We start from the raw sequence: 19,490 nt of genomic DNA on the forward strand, positions 1-19,490 counted from the left end.
CGCCCCTACCTTTGGGTCTTGGGGCAGAGGATGGGTTTCACCGTGCGTCTGGCTTCCCCCACCCCACTGTGCACGACCCCAGACCGCCAGCTTGTGTTTGGGGGCACCCCAGCCCCAGGGCTGCACGTGCTGGGGTCCACATCGTGGAGACCTTCCACAGCCCCACCGCGTGCATGCCAGTTTCGAGTTTCAGGCTTTCCCTGTGCCCATTGATAGCCCAGCCCTGGAGGTGTGGCCGAGGCCCCCCGGGTCACCATCCACAGGCAGGAAGCACGTGCTGCTGACCTGGCCTTGGGACGCATCCCCCGCCCCTCCCCCTCCAATGCTGTGGCTTGGCCGCGTCCCCCACCCCGTCCTTGCTTCTCCCGACTTCTCAGGGGCGGGTGTTCTGTGTGCAGGTAGCAGGGCCTCGCTGCCCAGGCTTTTCTGGGGCTCTGCTTGGAGAGTCTTGGGCAGTGTGGGCGTGGGGTGGGCAGGAGCTGAGGTCAGCTAGGTGGGATGTCCAGAGGCTCAGGTGTGTTCTCTGTCTGCGGCTGGGTGGTCTGCGGTCCCCTTGTCCACCCTGCTTCCTGGCCTCACAGCCCTCGGTCCAGGCCGGGCAGGGAGTGAGTGGCGCGGCGCGCTGTCGCTGACCCGCCATCGGGGCGCTGTCTGTCTGTTCCACAGCCCTGTCAGTCTGCTATAAAACCGGATCGGGGGCCGACAACAGCGAGGAAGGTAAGAGCCGCCCCTGCGGGAGGGTCCTGAGGTCTGTGCGCCGGGCTGCCCGCGTGCCCGTGCCTGTGTGCCCTGCCGCGAGGTGGGCCTGAGGGGTTCCTGGCACAGGGAGGGCTGCGGGGCACGGTGGGTCCTGCCCCCTGTCCTGGACGTGCAGCAGCTGCTGCCTCGCTTTCCCTTCTCTCTCTGACGTGCTGCTTCCCAGGCCAGCACAGGACACTGTCCTCCTTCCTGTTCAGATGCCCGGGGCTCCTGGGGTGCGCTGCGGGGACCTACACTGCCACCTGCCCCGGGTCCAGCACGGGGAGGGGCCTATGCTGCCAGTGGGTGGGCCTTTGTCCGGCCGCCTGAGCGTGTGTCTTTGGGACCAGCTCACAGGAGCTCTTTGTCCTTCAGGTGAAACAGAGGAGGAAATGGAAAACCCAGAAATGGCAGACCTGCCCGAGAAGCTCAAGCACCAGCTGAGGCATCGAGAGCTCTTCCTCTCAAGACAGCTGGAATCACTGCCCGCCACCCACATCAGGTGCCCGGGGGCCTGGGGCAGGCACGAGGGAGTCCCACCACCCACATCAGGTGCCCGGGGGCCTGGGGCGGGCACGAGGGGGTCCCGCCACCCACATCAGGTGCCCGGGGGCCTGGGGCGGGCACGAGGGGGTCCCTCCACCCACATCAGGTGCCCGGGGGTCTGGGGCGGGCACGAGGGGGTCCCTCCACCCACATCAGGTGCCCGGGGGCCTGGGGCGGGCACGAGGGGGTCCCTCCACCCACATCAGGTGCCCGGGGGCCTGGGGCGGGCACGAGGGGATCCCGCCACCCACATCAGGTGCCTGGGGGCCTGGCGCGGGCACGAGGGAGTCTGCCCGGCTCCCCTGACGCACGCCCTTGTCTTGCAGAGGGAAGTGCAGCGTCACTTTGCTCAACGAGACCGAGTCCCTCAAGTCCTACCTGGAACGGGAGGTGAGGCCCTGACGCCGTGGGCTGGGGGCTGGGGGCTGGGGGCAGAGGCGGATCCTGGCTCCGCTGGTCTGGTCTGGGTGGGCATTGCTGCTCCCACCTCTCGCTGGGCTCAGGCCCTTCCCTGCCCGTGGTGCCCTGAGGCCAGGCGCTGTCACGGCCCTTCCCGGTGTCCCGTGCAGTCCCCACTCCTCGCACCTCCAGAGCAAGGGCCCAAAGTGGGCGCGACGGCTCCCGGGGGTCTGCTCTCCCCACCACCCCCTGCCCCCCAGGAGGGGCACGACTCGTCCTGGAGGGGACGATGGGACCCGTGCTGGCCGCCGTGGTCGCCGTCAGGCTTTCCCAGCGGGCATGTGGCCCTACCGCAGTCCAGGCCACTGTCTCCAGTCTTCGCTGGTTTGACCCACGGCTGTGTTGGCCGGGCAACCAGAAGGTTTCTGAGTTTATGAAATCAAAAACGTCAGTGCTGCCAGGGTCTGGAGCCAGGGCACTGACCTCCTCATCCCACAGACGAGGGTGGGAAGGGAGCCACAGCGGCCGGTGCCTGGGCCTTGCTGTGACACCTGAACTGCTCACCCTGAGCCCGTGGTGACCCCCAGGGTGGGTGGTGCTTGTTGTGGGCTGTCCGTGCTGCCCACCCAGCACCCCTCCCCCAAGGCGGAACAACCAAAAACGTGCCCAGAGGGTGCACGCGTGAGTCCTGGGAGCAGCGAGAAGCGTGTTTGGGGACAGTGGCAGGCCGGCGGGGTCAGGAGCAGCACGGGCAGGGGTGTCACCTAGTGGGACAGGTCGCGGTGTAAGGGAGCTCCTGGGGTCAGGTGAGGAGTGGTTGTGGGTCCGGGGTCCCCTCCCTGCATGTGCCCACGCACTGCGGGCTCCCCCGGGACCTGCATGCGGCCACCCTGCAGCTCCTAGCAGGAGTGTCATCGTCTGTGGGCGACGGTTGTTCTCAGCCACAGTCCCCTCCCCACCGAGGCAGGGCCCGGCTCTTCCCGGGGGCCCAGAGGGGAAAGGTGGGTGGGGGGTTGGACCGTGGACCATGGTGACAGCGGTCCAGCGAGGAAGGGCAAGCCCGGTGCCGTGGCCGCACCGAGGCCTGACTCAGTCAGGTGTTGGAGAACCGCCAGGAGGACGCTGCCTGGAGTCGGCGCTGAAGAGCCCCCAGGGCAGCCCGGGCTCCAGGGAGCCGCCGCGTGCCTGCCCACGGGACAGAGCAGGGGCCGTGGCCCCCACGCGTGTGTCCACTGGGGGCTGCTGTCTGCAGTTTAGAAAGACCCCTTGGTGACAGCCACACAGAGGTGGTGACACAGGGACGGCCATGAGCAAAAAGGCGGCTGTGGGCCACTTGGTCTCTGGCCGCGGCACACGTGTGGGCCCCGTTTGGGGACCCGTGTGTGGCTCCCAGGCGCACGCCGCGTGTCTTCTGCTTCTCTCCGCTCACCTGTCCAGGGGTGGGTGGCTCGTAGCCTGAGACGGCAGGCGGCCTCCCCTCCCGGTCTGGGCGGCCCCGGGCGAGAATCGACTGACTGCACCCAGGCCCGCCGTCCTGCTCGGGCCTCAGGGAGTCAGTCCTCGGGTGCGGGTGCAGCCGCAGCCTGCACGGACCTGCACCCAGAGGAGCCCTCGGCTCCGACGCAGGAGCTGGCCGCCGCCCGGGAGCAGGGGCCGCGAGAAGCAACCACAAGGGACTGAGAAAGGGGACACGGGGACACAGGGCCAGGTAGAAGTCCTGGCACGGGGTGCCGCGACCCTCGGTGTACACGGCGAGACCCCCGGGGAAGCCCAGGGTCGGCAGGCTAGTTTCTGCAAAGCAGCCCAAGCCAGCTAAACGCAGCTTCTGAGAAACAGCATTGGCATGTGGAGTGCCAGGCAGCGAAGGGCCAGAAAGGCCGGATTGTGCCAGTTCCAGGCGGAACAGCCTGGGCGCAGGCGTGCGGGGTGAAGACAGGCTCCAAGGCTGAGGGCCGCAGCCTGCTGCTCCGCTGACAGCTCTGGGCACCGAGTCCAGAACATTCTGTAACGTAACCCCCTTTGTGTACGTCTCCTGTGACAACTGCACGAAAACGGCACCGTCTCCTCAAAGGACGTGCCCGGAATCTGTCAGATTCCTTCCCAGATGCCTTAGGATTTTTGTTGCTGTTAAATGCTCTTATAAACTCAGTTTTCACACTGTTGCTGCTGGTGGGCACGCGGCAGTCTGGGGAGCTGGTCCTACAGCCGCCTCACCTGCGCGCTCAAGCCTGCTGACCTGTCAGCTCTCTGCGTCTCTGAGCAGATCCCTGTCCCCCCTGATGGGCGTCCCTCCTGTCTGCTGACCTCCCACGAGCGTGGCCGAGGGTGCTGTGTATTGACGCCGCCCCGTGTGCTGTTTTCCAGGACTTCTTCTTCTACTCTCTCGTCTATGACCCCCAGCAGAAGACCCTCCTGGCTGACAAGGGGGAGATCCGTGTAGGGAACCGGTACCAGGCGGACATCACCGACCTGCTGAAAGAGGGTAGGGTGGACCGGGAGGCTGGCGGGGGGGGCGGGGGGCTCTGGATGTTGGGATGGGGCGGCAAGCCCCAGGGCCCCCAGCAGGAGGGGTCGTCGGACCCTCCCTGGCACCCGGAGATGTTGTTTCCTTTTGTCAGTTGTTTTCATAACCTTTTCGAAGCTCTTTCTCTCTCCCAAAAACTCGTTTGAACGGATCTGCCTATTTCACTCACTTCTAGCGGGTGGTGCCGTCCGCGAGGCCGAAGTGCACGGGGACGCAGTGCCCAGCTCCCCTGCCCTTCAGTCCTTCAGCAGCCTGGGGGTCATGGGTGGGCTTGGCCCCCCTCTTCTCAGCCCGTTCTGTCCCCGACCAAGCTGCCCAGGCAGGAACGTGGACCCGCGGTGACCAGCAAGGCCGGTGCTGTCTGGCTCGGGGCGCTGTGTGGCGGGCTTCCTTCTGGGGCCACGTGGTTGAGCCCGGGTCACCTGGGTGGTGGCCGCACTCAGGCAGCTCAGGTTGACCGGGAGCACAGCGGGGTCCGGGCCTCGTGGTACCGTCCACTTCCCCTCCCCCCTTTTTTCCCGTGCGGTCGCGTAATGGCCGTGTGCCGCGGGCCTGACGGCTGGACAGCGCGCTTGCTTGTCCATGGTGGCGTTTTGGTGCCTGTTCTCTTCGGAGCCTGTGCTCCTGCGGAGCTGGTTCCCTGTGTGCAGGGTCATCCCCGCGTGGCACCCAGGTGGCCTCGGGGCCCCTGTGTCCCTCAGGAGCGCGGTGTCTTCCTGGCGAGCATCCCCAGCACCTGTGGGGCTGCGGGTTGGGCTTGGCTCCCCTGCTGTCTGTGCCTTGGTTTCCTCTGTGCCGTAGAAACACCGCATGTCCCTTCTTTCCGTGGCTGCCGGTCCTTTCAGGGACGTGACTCCTGCTCTCCAGAAGCTGGTCCGCTTGTCCTAAACATGCGCTCTTGGCCTGTGTGCATGTTTCCTGTTGCACACACGAGCGCGCACGCGTGCCACGCCTCCCATGCGTATGCATCTTGCACACACACACACACACACACACACTTGCTTTCCCCTTTGGTCCGTCTTGGTCTCTGTCTCTGTCTCACGGGGGTTCCTGCCGCCGGGAGCACCTGGTGGGGGCGGCGCCCTCTGCTCGCGGAGGTCCGCGGCTCCATCCCAGGTGGGGCGAGGCTGCCCTTCCTGCCAGCCCTGGCGCTCTGCCCTGTGGTCCTGTCCTGTGGCCGCTCGCGTCACTTGTGGGGGCTCCCGCACTTGAGCAGAGCTGGATGCGCTGGCCCAGCTGGTCTCCTCAGCCCGGGCACCGCTCCAGGGATGGGCATCCTCCAGGGGCCCCATGGGGCCTCCTGGTCTACACCATCCCAGCCTGGCTGAGAATAAAGGGCCTGGTAAGGGCCACATCCAGTGGGAAACAGGAGAGGCCACACGACGGCCACAGAAGAACACTGAGTGGCTGGAATGTCCGAGGACCTCTCTTTCTGGCCAGCCCTGGGTGCTTGGCGGGACGATGCGTCTCTGGTCTCGGGGCGCCCCGGGGAAGCCCTACCCAGGGCCAGGGGCGGCACCCCTACAGCCCTTCCTCTTCCCGACCCCGGGGCCGCGGGGGCGAGGTGGGGTCGGCCGAGGCCGCAGCTCCCTGTTCTCCTCCTGGAGCCTGGACCCTTCCCAGCGGGTGAAGCCGTGCCCCTGCCTTTGATGCGTGAGACATCTGCAGGGTGCACCAGCGGGCGTGGGCGACAGGTGGGGCCACAGCTAGCTGTGCCCGTGGCTCTGGGCTCAGTTGCCCGGCAGTCGCTGGGGGCTGGTCGTGGCCTGCGGACCTTGGATCCAGGAGTGGGGGCCCTGCCTTCCTTGGTACCCACTGTCCCTGGGGAGGGCTCTCCGTGTCGGGTCGCCACCAGGAAGGGGCCTAACCCACAACACCGGGAAAATCCCACCTGTGCCCATCCTACAGGTGCAGTCCCCAGGACCCTGACCCCTCAGATCTCTTCGTTCCCACCCCCGGGTCGGTCCTGCACGTCTGCAACGCGGGGCTTCTCTCCCGTGAGCCGCTGGCCCAGCGCCGTCCCCTGGAGCCTGGCGGGGCCTGACCTTCCCCAGGGCGAGGGAGCACGTGTTTCCTTGGTGACTTTCGGCCATGCCCGGCCCTGCATGACCGCGGTCACACAGGGCTCCCGCGGGCTTGCTGAGTGCCGTGAGGGGTCCTGCCCTGGGTCTGGAAGTCGGTCGCCACGGAGAGCGGCAGAGGCTGAGAGGGTCTGCAGACGTGCAGGCTGAGCGCCTGAGCTGAGCGGGGTTGTGACCTCGGGGCGGGCGTTCTCTGGACCCTCGTGCTGGCCTCGTCTGCCCCTTGCTGCCTGGAGCACGTGGCAGGTGGCGCTTGGCATGGGCAGCTGCCCAGGAGAGAAACCCTCGTGGCTGGGCCCTGAGCCCCCATGCCCACTGCACACAGGGTGAGGAGTGGCGCTCCCGCCTGCAGAGGGAAGGTGCCCCGAGACGGAGCCTTTTGGCACCAAGGGGGCCCTTGGGTGGCAGGCGTGTGGGTCCGCACTGAGTCGGCATCAGTGTCCTCGTTGTGACGGGGCTGCCGCTGGGGGCTGGGAGCAGCTGCACCTCACCCTGCAGCGTCTCAGAGGAAAGAGCTTGATTGATCAGATCCGAGCCGCTCCCCTCTCTGTCCAGCTGGCTGTGCTCCCTGGGCCCTCCCGACGGCACCACTTCAAGCTCCTCCACGGGGGCCACGGGCTGCCAGCCCCAGGCGCCCACTGTTTCCAGAGGTGAAGGCCGTTGTGTGTCGAGCGTGCCTTGGAGCTCTGGGCCTGACCGCCTCTGGGCGTGCGCGTGCCTGCTCGTGCGCGTGTGCGTGTGTACGCGCGCGTGTGTGCGCGTGCGCGCGTGTTGTTGCCTCGCCCCTGGGCTCACTCGCCCTCCCCGCCCCTCCCAGCCCTGCAGGAGGGCGTGTAGCCCGCTCCCCGCCTCAGCGGCCTGGTCCCTCGTCCGACCCTGGGCTCCAAGCTGAGCCTCAGGGGTCTTCTCACGGCCTCGGTGGTTCTCACCGTGCAGTGTGTCTTTCTCCTAGGCGAGGAGGACGGCCGAGACCAGTCCAAGCTGGAGACCAAGGTGTGGGAGGCTCACAACCCGCTGGTGGACAAGCAGATCGACCAGTTCCTGGTGGTGGCCCGGTGAGTTCTGGGCTGGGGCGGCCATGTCCTGCCTGGCCCCCGGGCACAAGCCGGCACGGGGCCTTAGCCACTTCCCCTCCCCTGCGGTGGGCGTCGGGATGCCTGTCCTACACGGCATCCCCCAGTGAAGGGCCTGGGAGGTTAGAGGGTCCGGGGCCCTGCTCTGTTGAGACCCCCTCATGGCTCCTAGGGAGGCCTGCAGGGTGGGGCCTGGCCCGTCCCTGAAGGTGGAGCCGGCTCTTGGGGGCTGCTGGGTCCCCGGGTCCGGGAGGCAGCCCGACCCGTGGACCTCAGGGGCCGCCCACCAGCCGAGGCCAAGGAAGCCGGCCGCAGATGGGGGCTCTTTCCCCGGATGGCAGGGCGGGACAGAGGTGCTTGCTTGTCCGGCTCCGGGACCGGGCACATGTGGCCTGGAGACGCAGCGCCTCCTGGGCACAAAGGGGCAGCCCTCCGAGGAGCAGCTTCTGCCCAGGCCGGCCCCCCAGGGGTCCCTGGGCTGGGACAGCAGGAGGGGAGCTCCTGCGAGCACACGGGGGCCACACGCCCAGAAGGCGCCTGGGCCGGGTGCCGTCGGAAACAGTGTAGGAATGGGGTCCTGAGCCTCAGGACCTGAAGGCTCTCTTTTGTAAGAAGAGGTCTGCAAAGTCTCAGAAACGACGTCCCCGTGCTCCAGACCACAGTGCTCCATCCCGAGACAGCCGAGTCTGGACGCGTCTGCGTGTCCGGCTTGGTCCGGCCGCCCCTCCTGCTTGTCCGCTCCAGTGGTCAGCGTCTCTCCTCCTCCCCAGCTCCGTGGGCACCTTTGCACGCGCCCTGGACTGCAGCAGCTCTGTCCGACAGCCCAGCCTGCACATGAGCGCCGCAGCCGCCTCTCGGGACATCACCCTGGTAAGTGAGAGGGCCACCGGGCAGCCGCGGCTCTGTGCGTCTGCTCAGGTCAGCACCCGCCCCCCGGGCACAGCCCTCCCTGTGGGGCACAGTGCAGGGCTCTCACTGCCCCTGTGTGGTGACCCTGTCTCACGCTGGCGAGAGGCTGCCGGCCGGCACGTGGTCAGGCCCTGCTGGGCCCTTGCTGGGCCGTGGGCCGCACGTCCTCAGCCCACCCTGCTCCTTCCACCCTTGCCACCTCAGAGGCAGCGGCATCTCCCAGAGGGTGGCTCGTGCCCTAGGCTGGCCCCTCCTGCCCAGGGCACTTTGGCCCTAGGGTCAGTCACCCGCTGCTGGCTGAGCTACCCCCTCCTGGAGTCCTGCCCCTGCCGAAGTGGGCCTGGGAGCACGCCTGCTTCCCTCTTCTGCTCCGAGCAGCTGGGCCTCTCCCTGCACTCTCCCCAGAGGCCCCCGGCCGCCCCCCGAGACTGTCCTTATCCCCTCCCAGGTGGGAGGGAGGGCCAGCCCCTGGGTCCTGTGGCCTCCCACATGGCCCGGGTGTGCCTCCTGCCTGGGGCCGGGTGGGGTGGGGTCGCACCAGCTCTGGGGCCCGGGCGACCCCGCCTCTCCTGCTGCAGTTCCACGCCATGGACACGCTGCACAGGAGTGTGTATGATGTCGCCAAGGCCATCTCGGCCCTGGTGCCGCAGGGCGGGCCCGTCCTCTGCAGGGACGAGATGGAGGAGTGGTCGGCCTCGGAGGCCAGCCTTTTTGAGGAGGCCCTGGAGAAGTACGGGAAGGATTTCACTGACATTCAGCAAGACTTTGTGAGTACTGGGCGCAGGTTCGGGGCCCTGCTGTGCCCGCCGGGCCGCCGTGTTTCCGTCCCCTTGTCCGTTAGTGGCTCCGGAGGAAACGCCCAGGGCCGCCTGCTGGGGCCTGGGCTGTGCCACCAAGGCGAGGGTCCGCGCTGGTGTCGCCAGGGTCCTCGCCGGGCCTTGTTTGACTTGGTTCGTTTGACTGTGTTGGTTGTTCTTAAGTGGCCGAGTGTCTCCGTGTACGTCCTTGCTTTGTGTCCCTTGGAAGTGTCCACCAGTGAGCCCGTGGGAATTCCAGCATGGGCAGGGCCTGTGCCCTCAGGGGCCCCTCCTGCCCTTACAGCCTCTAAAATACACTTGAACTCATCTGAAAGGAGGTGACCTGGTGGTCACTCAGAAGAGCGCGCCTGTGCAGAGAGGGCAGCAGGGGCGGCCAGGCCGGCCTGACCGCGAGTCCAAAGGAGGGGCCGGGATGCAGCGGCCTCGCCAGCATCTGATTCTGAGCAGCACCTCTGCAGTAACAGACGAGGCTGATGCCACAGGACCCATGTCAGAAGGCAGACGGCACCACTGAGGGTGGAGAAGCAGTGTCGGTCCCCAGAGGCCATCAGAGAGACCCACGCAGCCCCTGGTGACGTGGACACAGGCCGAGGCTGACGGCCGGCCCCCTCTGCGAGGCAGATGCGCAGAACACACTGAGAACCTAAGCAGAGCAGCAAGGCCTCCTCACACAGAAACAAGCGGAGTGAGAAGGCGGGCGGGAAATAAAGCGCTCACCTCGCCACGTCTCACGCACGTCCCGGGCCCTTCGGGCCCCTCATGCTCCCGTGCGGCAATGGCCCAGGTGCGTGCAGAGTCTGAATTGTCGACGCGCCCGGGCAGACGTTGTGGGAGAATCCGCGCCGCGGGACTCGGCTGAGCCTGGCCCGGAGGTGGCATGGAAACGCAGGGGGCGGCACAGCAGTGGCAAGACTGTGACGGCCGCACTGGGCTTACACGCAGCCTGTGGGGCCCAGAGGTGGCGCCTGAACAGCGGGGGAGCTGGGACCCGCGAACAGAGCGATCGCGAGAACGTACCAGTGGAAGCGTTGCAGCCGGGTCGTGGGTGGGGCTGGCGTCTGGGCGCCCAGCGCCTTGCGCAGGGGGAGGGAGCACCCACCACCGACCGAGCCGGGCAGAGGTGCCGAGACCAGAGGTGCCGAGACCGGGGAGGAAGCTCTTGCGTTGAATGGAGTGTGCCCGAGAGGGAGAGAGAGAGGGCGAGGCCTGAGAGGGGCCCTGACGCGGGCTGGGGGGAGGCTCGCCCCCTCCTGGGTGGGGTTAGCGGCCCCGCCATGCCCCCACCGGCCCCCTGACGTGCCCCTCTCCCCCCAGCTCCCCTGGAAGTCGCTCACCAGCATCATCGAGTACTACTACATGTGGAAGACCACCGACAGATACGTGCAGCAGGTGAGGGCCCGGCCTGGGCGGGGGCCGAGGGGTCCTGTGGGAATTTTAGAGTGAGGGGGCAGCGCGGGGACTGGGGGATCCCCTCTCCAGACCCACCTGCTGGTCACCCTGACCCTTTGTTCTGTGTTTGAAGAAACGCTTGAAAGCAGCTGAAGCGGAGAGCAAGTTAAAGCAAGTTTATATCCCCAACTAGTAAGTACGCCCCTCACGGCGCCGTCCCCGCGTCCCACGTGGCCCCGTGGTGCTGCCCTGGCTGAGTCCTAGAGAGAGTCGGGGGCCTGTCATTGGAGCCCGTGGTGGCCCGGGGGCAGAGGTGGGGGCAGCACAGGGCATCAGGACTGCAACCCGCCCGGCCTGGGGGTTCAACTGTGAGCTGAGCTAAGCGCAGGCAGATGGAGCTGGGGTGTCGACAAGGTGGGAGCTGCTTCTAGAACTCGAGGGGAGAAAGATCACACCCCCCCAGGCAGGGGTCCGCATCTGCCCTGTGGCCAGGCAGGTCTGGACGGGGGCTGCCGGGACCCGGAGCCGCGCGCCCAGGGCTTGGTGGTCCCGTGACGTCTTTCCTCTCTCCCTTCCTTACCCAAGTAACAAGCCAAACCCGAACCAGATCAGCGTCAATAACGTCAAGGCAGGCGTGGTGAATGGTGCCGGGGCGCCAGGCCAGAGCCCTGGGGCCGGCCGGGCCTGCGAGAGCTGTTACAGTAAGTGCCCCGCCCGGCATCCGGGTGCCCCCCAGCCCACTGCCCTGGGGCCCAGCCTGGGGGTGGCGGCCGCGCCCTGCTGGGGAAGCCCTCCCGGGGAGCGCCGGGTGCCCGGGCCCACGGGGCGGGGGGCGGGCGCGGGTGGGGCGGGCACGGGCCCTCGGGGCGGGGGGCAGGCGCGGGCGGGCGACAGCTGTGTAATGCTCTCTGCCGTCACTGGTTCTGCTTAAGAATCCGTCTATTTCCAACTTTGTTGTCCGTAGCCACCCAGTCTTACCAGTGGTATTCTTGGGGTCCCCCTAACATGCAGTGTCGCCTCTGCGCATCTTGTTGGACATATTGGAAGAAATATGGTGGCTTGAAAATGCCAACCCGGTTAGATGGAGAGAGGCCAGGACCCAACCGCAGTAACATGGTAAGTCGGTCCCCCCCACCCTGCCCCAGCGCACGCCCCGCGGTCCGGCCCGCGGTCATGGCGCTGTGTTGGGGCGGCCCGCCCCCTTCCGCAGAGCCCCCACGGCATCCCAGCCCGGAGCAGCGGGAGCCCCAAGTTTGCCATGAAGACGAGACAGGCCTTCTACCTGCACACCACCAAGCTCACGCGGATCGCCCGGCGCCTGTGCCGTGAGATCCTGCGCCCGTGGCACGCCGCCCGGCACCCCTACATGCCCATCAACAGTGCGGCCATCAAGGCTGAGTGTGAGTGTCCCTCCGGGAGGGGCGCTGGCGGGGCTGGTGGGGACGGGGTGTGCGGTCCCTGCGGGAGCTCTGACCCGGGCCTCGCACCCCACAGGCACGGCACGGCTGCCCGGAGCCTCTCAGAGCCCGCTGGTGCTGAAGCAGGCCGCGCGGAAGCCCCTGGAGGCCGTCCTGCGGCACCTCGGTGAGCCTGCTCTCCTCCAGCGCAGCCTTGCCCCCCCCCCACCGGCTGCTGCATCCCTAACCCCCCCATGGGGTCCCAGCCTCTCCCCACCCTGCTCCCCTCGCCCCTGCAGTCCCCAGGGGTCTGGGTCGGCCGCACTGGCTCTTGTGATGCCTCTGCGCCTGGATAGGCGTCTCCCACGGGGGCTTCTCCGCACCCCACCCCCCAGGGCAGGGTCACGGCTGGGTGGGAGACGTGCACACCTAGGCAGCAGCCTGCAGGGAGGGCCCTTGTGGCCTGGGGACCCTGAGCACTTCGGCTGGCTTTGCCCCCCCGCCACCCCCCGGCCCGGCTTGTTCCTGGGACTCAGCCAGGGGCTTGGTGGGGGGAGGGGGAGGGCCCTTGGCTTGGCTGGGCTTGGCTGTGTGGACTCGGTCCCCCCCAGTGGTGGGGGTGGCTTTCCCTTCGTGAGGGACATTCCAGAACCGTGAGCAAGGCATGCTCCCGGCAGACACGAGTGGCTCTGGCAGCACTTGCTGTCTGGAGTCTCGGTCCCGGGGCTGGCCTCGCCCTGACCCACGGGAGGAGGTGGTGTCTGTTCCCTGAGAGCCCCCCAGGGCTGTGGGACATTGGCAGGTGTGAGCCCATGCCTTCCGGGCCGGCCCTCGTGGGCTCGTCCTCGGCCAGCCTGGTGGCCCGTCTAAACTCGTCTGGCCAGTGCTCTGGTGGCCGCCGAGTGGACCTGCTTGTTTATGGGTGTCTGGAGCCTGTAAGCTGCCGGTGGTCACTGGTGGTGCGGCCCTTCGGCTGGGGCTGAGGAGCCGAGGAGACCGGCCCCAGCAGCTGTCCCTGCTCGCAGGATGCCCGGGGGTGCTAGACTGCGGTGCCCTCCCAGGCCCTGGTCGCCATGGGCCTGGGCTCTGGCAGCCCACGGTCAGTCGGGCGGCAGGGCTGCTGCTGAGGACCTGCAGTGCGCCCACCTGCCCGCGTTGCCCCTGCAGAGACCCACCCCCGCCCCCCGAAGCCCGACCCCGTGAAGAGCGCGTCCGGCGTGCTCGGCGGCCTGACCCCGGCCAAGTCGGCGCCCGTCATCAACAACGGCTCCCCCACCATCCTGGGCAAGAGGAGCTACGAGCAGCACAACGGGGTGGACGGTGAGTCCGGCGGGGCCTTGGGCTTGGCCAGCACGGCCTGTGGCCCCGGGGCACCCGGCCCTGGCCCCCGCCGCGCCCGCCCCCGCTGACCGTGTGTTCTCTCCTCTCTCCTGCCGCCGGGCGCTGCCAGGCAACGTGAAGAAGCGCCTCTTGATGCCCAGTAGGGGTAAGGCCCGGCCCTCCGCGCGTGCCTGTGTGTGCTGTGCTCACGCGTGCGCGGCGGACGGCTCAGGGCACGTCCAAGGGCAGTCCACGCGGGCTGGGCCGCACCTGCTGCCCCGGCTCCTCCTGATTCACCTGCCGCTCGGCAAAGACCGGAGCGCTGCCCCTCGGGCCCCCAGCTCACCCACGCGCTGCCTCCTGCCCCGGGGCCTCCGGCTCGCGGGCCGCCCCTCCTTCCGGGCCCAGCGCCGGTCAGTGGACTGTCCTCGCTCCGGCGGCCCTGGTGCCCCCGCCGCCCGCCTGTACTGTCTGCCATCGTGCTGTGACTGTCCGCATGCCGCCAGCCTCAGCTTGCGTGGCCGCCTGCGCTGTGCTTGCAACCCTGCCCGTGCCCCTGCCCCAGTGGGGGGCTGTGGGACCCTGGTCTCCTCGGGGGGCAGATGGGACAGAGCTGTGGCGTGGCCGGCACGGCTGGGTGGGGGTCGGTGAGGCCCAGGTGAACGCTCAGGTCAGGGCCCCGCAGGGAGGCGCGCCCAGGGCTGAGGGTCCCAGAGCTGGGTGGGACGCTCGTGGGGCGTGCGCTAGGGCAGCCCTCCGCGGGGCCCTCCTGCCGTCAGCGCCTCTGGAGTGCGGCTCCTCTTCTCGCCTGCCCAGGGCCCGGCTTCTGCCCCGTCAGCGGAGGGTGGGGTGTCCATGAGCTGGGGCTGCTCTAGGAGGATGTAGCCACGGTGGCAGTGGGGGATGTGTCAGACCTGGGTGTTCTAGGGCCCCCCAGGGGTCTGCCTGCGGCCGGACCCGTGTGGGGGCGGGGGAGGTGAACAGGGAACCAGCTGAAGGGAAGAACGTGGGAAATGCACTGGGAGCCCCTCCTGCCAGCCCCTCGTGACGGCAAGGTCAGGTCTGGTGTGGGTACCCCAGCTCCATGGGGCAGCCAGCATGGACACTTCCAGAACCCTCCCCAAGCTCAGGACTGGAGGACTACTGGCCCCGGGGGTCTGGCCGAGGCTTGGCTGTCCTGGGATCTGTGGGAGGTGGGCCGGACGTGGGGACCCGGGAGGTGGCTGTGGCCAGTGGCCACCCGGCCCAGCCCTGTGCCCTGGACGCTCCGTCTCTCGGCTGTGTCTGGGAGCCCCAGCAGGCACATCCTGAGGGTCAGCCGGTGGTACTGGTGCCGGGTCCTGCCGTCTCGCTGCATCTGGACACGGGCTCTTGCCTGCACCAGGCCCCCCTGCGCTGGCTGCCTCACCCACGACCCTTCAGTGGGGCTCCGAGGGCGGGGCGCTGGCTTGCTGACCTCCCCCCCCACCACAGCCCTCGGGCGGGGAGGCTGCCGCAGCCCCTGGTCCCAGCAGCGGGGCTGGCCGCTCCTCTGCCCCTGCGACAGCTGCCCTGGGGACGGTCTGGTCACGCCCACAGACGGGGGTGACGGGCCGCGTGCTCATCAGCAGCTCCGGGCTCTGGGGTCCGACCTGTGGGAAAGCTGTTAGGTAGCGGGAGGGATGAAATCCTTTGGTTTCTGTCGGGTTTTCCAAGATCGATGTGCTTCCGTACCTATCTGCTTCAGCCCCGGAGTGCGGATCCTGGGTGGGGATTTCGGGGGCCGCACACGAGCCCTGGGAGGAGGCCACAGCTGGCCTCCTGGGGTGCTGTGGGGCGGCCGGGGCAGCAGCGGGTGGCGGGAGCTGGCTCTGGGCGAGGCCCGGCCTCTGGCACCAGTGGGGCCTTAATGGGCTAATCGGCTCACGGACGCGCCTGCGGCTGCATCCACTCTCTGGGCCCTCCGCGCGCACGCGCTCCCCTGTAACGCTGACCGTGTGCTTTCTTTCCTCCGCCACCCATCCCTCTGGTAGGCACCTACCTGGGTAAGTAGCACAGGGCCTCGAGGGCTGCAGGCCGGGTGCCGCGGCCCCTCCCTCTGCCCTGCCGGGGTTGGGGTACTCCAAGTTAGGAGGTGGTTTGCAAAGGGGAGGGCTGGACGGCTCTTCTCTGCTCGTCAAGAGACAAACCGTGGCCAAGGGGCACTTTGGGAGAAGCTGGTCCTGGGAGGCCTCTGGCGGGACGCCGGTGGTGGAGACCAGCCCTCACGGCCGTGCGCTCCCACGGCCGCCCACACGCTCGCTCCATGTGTGTCTGGGAGCCACAGGCCTTGGGCGCCGGTTGGGAGTGTGGACCGAGACCTGGGACGGCGCCTTTCCTGAGTCACTGGTAGCTGCTTGTGGCTCCAGACCCCCGGCCACAGGGTGGAAGCGCTGGAACCCTGGCCAGAGCCTGGCCTACTGGCCACTCCTAGGAGCTTCCATCAGCTCCTCCCTGGGTGGCTGGCCCCAGGGTTTGCGAGGGGGGCTGGGGGCCCCTCGGGAGGAAGCCCAGGGTGGCCCGGCCTCCTGGGGTCTCAGTGGTGCTGCCCGGGGAGTGGCCGCCTTGCAGAGGGGCTCCTTGGCGCCATTGTATTTATACCCACTGTAGACCAGGCCCCAGTTGTCGCGGCCCAGTCAAGGGAGCGACCTCAGATCCGAGACTCCTGGCCCCCACCCAGAGTGCCACCTGGGTGTGGGCTGTGGCTCTGGGGGCACCTGGCCCCAGGTTTCCTGCTTCTCGGCTGCGGGTCCTCAGCGAGTGTGTTGAGTGCAGGACATGCCCTGCCTCGGACCTCACAGCCTCTTCTCCTCCCTCTTGTCAGGTTTGGCGAATCACGGACAGACCAGGCACATGGTGAGAGGGAGGGCCCCCGTCCTCCACACGCGTACACACACGTGTGTTCCCACAGCTCCCGCGGGCCTTTGGGGGAGGCCCCCCAGCCCTGCCAGGCGCTGCACGGGAGCATCTGGGAGGCCCAGTGGGACCAGAGGAGGGGCAGGCGGCGGGTCTCCACGGCCCTCGGAGGGCCCCCTGCCCGCCCGGGGTGGCCAAGCCTCCATGCTCCCCGCTGGGACTGCCACCTCGGGCTTTCCGGGTGCCCGCGTGGAGGCCCCGGGCTGACCCCTGGCGCCTCCCCACCGCAGGGACCAAGCCGGAACCTCCTGCTCAACGGGAAGGCGTACCCCACCAAGGTGCGGCTGATCCGGGGGGGCTCCCTGCCCCCCGTCAAGCGGCGGCGAATGAACTGGATCGACGCCCCCGATGACGTGTTCTACATGGCCACCGAGGAGACCAGGTGGGGCCTCCAGGGCCAGCGGCGGGCAGGGGGCAGGGGCCACCGTGTCCGCGTCACGCGTCCGCGTCACTCGGTGTCTCGCTCACAGGAAGATCCGCAAGCTGCTCTCGTCCTCCGAGACCAAGCGCGCGGCCCGCAGGCCTTACAAGCCCATCGCCCTGCGCCCCAGCCAGGCCCTGCCGCTGCGGCCGGCCCCGCCCGCGCCCGTCAACGACGAGCCCATCGTCATCGAGGACTAGGCGCCGCCCGCCTGCCTGCCCGCCCGCAAGGCCCTCCAGCCGCAGACAGTGCCCGCCCACCGCCCGCCTGCCGCCCGGTTTCGGTAGTGCCCCCGCCCGCCCCCACCCCCCCCACCCCCCCCACCCGCAGAGAGACTGCTCCTCGGCCCCCAACGGGGGAAAGCGCTGCCTAACTTACTCCAGGGCCGCCGAGGAGTCACCTTTTTAGCTTGTGTTTACTTTTTTGGCCGGAGCGGAGCTGAGGGGCCGCCCCAGCGCTCGCCCTGCGACGTGGGCCTGCGGGCCGGCCGGGAGTTTCCTTGTGTTCTGTTGAAGGTGCCATTTTAAATTTTATTTTTATTACTTTTTTTGTAGATGAACTTAAGCTCTGTAACTTACACCTGGAATGTTAGGATCGGCGTGGCCAGCGGCCAGCCGAGCTGCCTGGTGGGGTTGGCCCCTTGTCTTTTCAAGTAATTTTCATATTAAAAAAAAACAAAGAAAAAAACTCATAAAAACAAAAAAATCCAACTAGCCCTTTCCTTGTCTTTTGTCTTCAGTCCTCTCCCTGTCTTGGGCCCACCTCACCCCCAGGGCAGAGCCGGCGCCGGCCTCGGGCCTCCTCGCCAGGGTGGCTCCAGAGGCGCCCCCAGCCTGGACTCCCCCGGCCCGCCACGGGGGAGGACTCTCAAGGAGAGGCCCTGGCGAGCAGCACGTGGCCGGCCTGGCCCGCATACCTGCCTCCCGGAGGCCCTGGCCCGATGCTCACCACCTGGCCCTGGGGGCAGGGAGAGGTCCAGACAGGGCTTGCTGGTGCTCACTCGGTGGCGGGGGCGGGGGGGGGGCGTGCGGTGCTGAGACCCCCTGTGTCTGTCCAAGGCAGGGGGTGGTCTGGGCCTGGCCTGGGACCCAGACTGGCAGGTGCCTGGCTTCCGTCGGGGCAGCCAGTATAGCTGGGTCAGCCGGCCGGCCAGCCTGCTCCTGGCAGAGTCCTGCCCCAGCTGTCTGCGGGTTTTTGCCAGGAACTGCAGGGCCACCCCTAGCAGGTGTGGAGTTTCCACAGGGAGAGTTTGCTCAGATTTCAGCAAGTCCCTCTCAGACATCCTGCCTCGGCTGGCCCCCGCACAGCCACTCCGGGCCCAGGGGACAGGTGCGGCCAGGCCGCTGCGGGGAGGGGTCTGGGAGCCACGCTGACCTCCGCCGGCCAAGGGGGCCAGCGAAGCCCTCCCCAAGGGGCTCCCCTCCCCGAACTCTGCCTCCTGTGCCTCCAGCCCCACTGGGACGCGTGGGCATCTCAGCTGGGGAACTGAAATAGAAACCACCCTGCTCCCTCGCTGGAGACAGATAAGGGGCGTCCTGGCCTTCCAGGACCCAGCTGCAGGGCCCAGCAGGGTGGCGGGCCAGGGTGTCAGAGGGGTGGCTGTGGCGCCCCCCCCGCCCCCCCCCAGCCAATTCTAATCTGCAGTCCTGGCACCACCCCTTGCCGCCCCTGCTGCCCCAGGGCTTCGTTGCAGTGTCAGCCGAGGGGAGGGGGGGCTGGGAGGCCAGGCTGGTGACCTTGAGAAAGACACTAGCTTCCTCTGGGGCCTTTTCCAATCCTGGGGCCTGAGGATGGGGTGGGGTGGGGAGGGGAGGGGAGGGTTCTCCCCAGGCCCGGGGACTGACTTCCCTTCCCACGAACCTGGTCCCCCCAGGCTGGTCGAGATCTCTGTCCCAAGGACAGGCAGGCCCTGCGGAGAGCCGGGAGCCGGGGGTCCCCCGCCCCCACCCCAGCACTGTGCTGGGCAGGGCCTGGGCTGCGAGGTCTGAGCCGGGGCTTAGCAGCGGGGTGGGAGGTGGGTATGGGCTGGGGGGAGCAAGGTCTTGGGTGCCCAGGAGTGTTTGCCAGCTTTGGCCTGTTCTCGTGGGCCCGGCAGGGGGCTGTAGCCACCCCCCCCACAACCCCCAGGGCCAGGGCCAGGGCCAGGGCCATCTCAGTGGGACAAGAGTCCCCACAAGGGACTCAGCCCGGACGCCTGCCGTGCCTGGGACCTCCCACTGCCCACCGCTGGGCGCAGCCCTGGGGGCCCTGCGGGAATGCGAGACTGGGCTCCTGCGTGCCATTTGCCGGCGCTGCGGCCCTAGGGGAGGGAACTGCCTGAACACCTAGCCACCTGGCCTGGCCACCTCGGGGCAGGCCCTGCCTGCTTCCCGTGAACCTGCTGTCCTCACCCAGCCCCACGGCCTGCTCACCAGGAGCTGGCCCGGCCTGTACCTGCCCCAGTCTCTAGCCCTCAGTGGCCTCAGAGGCAGATGCTGCTGCTCTGTGTCCCGCGATCTGTGCCCCTTCCCGCCAGGCCCAGAACAGCCCCGGTGCCATCAGCCTAGGCACTGCATCTGGGCGGCAGGGCACCTGCACCGCCCCCCTAGCCCCTCCCTGGCTCCAGGGCATCTGGCCAGGGCCCAGTGCCATTCCTTTGCTCCACCCCCATCCCCTCTCCAAGCTGGGCGACACCAGTGCCCAACCAGTCTGCCCTCCACAGCAGTCCTGCAAATTTCAGGGGCGGGGTGGAGTCACGGAGGCTGATGCCCGGGGGTCCCCGGGGGCTCCCAAGCTGCAGAGGAGGTGGTAACAGGTGCCAAGTGGGGGCAGTGGGCCCATGAATTATTCAGAGACACCGGACACCCAGCCCGAGCCAGGAGCGGGCTGTGAATGACTGACCTGCAGGCCACCTTGTCCAAGAAAGGGGGCCCGCTGAGGCCTCCCCTCTGGTCTCTGCCCT

At 68.2% G+C, this 19,490-nt stretch overlaps 1 protein-coding gene across 1 annotated transcript in view; it reads left to right on the top strand.

Moving 5' to 3' along the window:
• Nucleotides 1-17,436, top strand: part of MTA1 (metastasis associated 1) — a 38,535-nt gene extending 21,099 nt beyond the window's left edge. Inside the window, 18 exon segments of the mRNA XM_082619544.1 lie at nucleotides 667-717; nucleotides 1,114-1,240; nucleotides 1,611-1,674; nucleotides 4,048-4,165; nucleotides 7,241-7,343; nucleotides 8,132-8,231; nucleotides 8,849-9,037; nucleotides 10,403-10,477; nucleotides 10,611-10,669; nucleotides 11,063-11,178; nucleotides 11,442-11,593; nucleotides 11,688-11,877; nucleotides 11,972-12,061; nucleotides 13,042-13,258; nucleotides 13,260-13,360; nucleotides 16,037-16,068; nucleotides 16,359-16,510; nucleotides 16,599-17,436. Coding sequence (XP_082475670.1) covers nucleotides 667-717; nucleotides 1,114-1,240; nucleotides 1,611-1,674; nucleotides 4,048-4,165; nucleotides 7,241-7,343; nucleotides 8,132-8,231; nucleotides 8,849-9,037; nucleotides 10,403-10,477; nucleotides 10,611-10,669; nucleotides 11,063-11,178; nucleotides 11,442-11,593; nucleotides 11,688-11,877; nucleotides 11,972-12,061; nucleotides 13,042-13,258; nucleotides 13,260-13,360; nucleotides 16,037-16,068; nucleotides 16,359-16,510; nucleotides 16,599-16,749 — 2,087 coding nt within the window. The 3' untranslated portion in view covers nucleotides 16,750-17,436.
• The last annotated feature ends 2,054 nt before the right edge of the window (nucleotides 17,437-19,490 follow it).

The sequence above is a fragment of the Mesoplodon mirus genome (assembly GCF_964341445.2).
Source record: "Mesoplodon mirus genome assembly, chromosome: 4".
NCBI lineage: Eukaryota > Metazoa > Chordata > Mammalia > Artiodactyla > Ziphiidae > Mesoplodon > Mesoplodon mirus.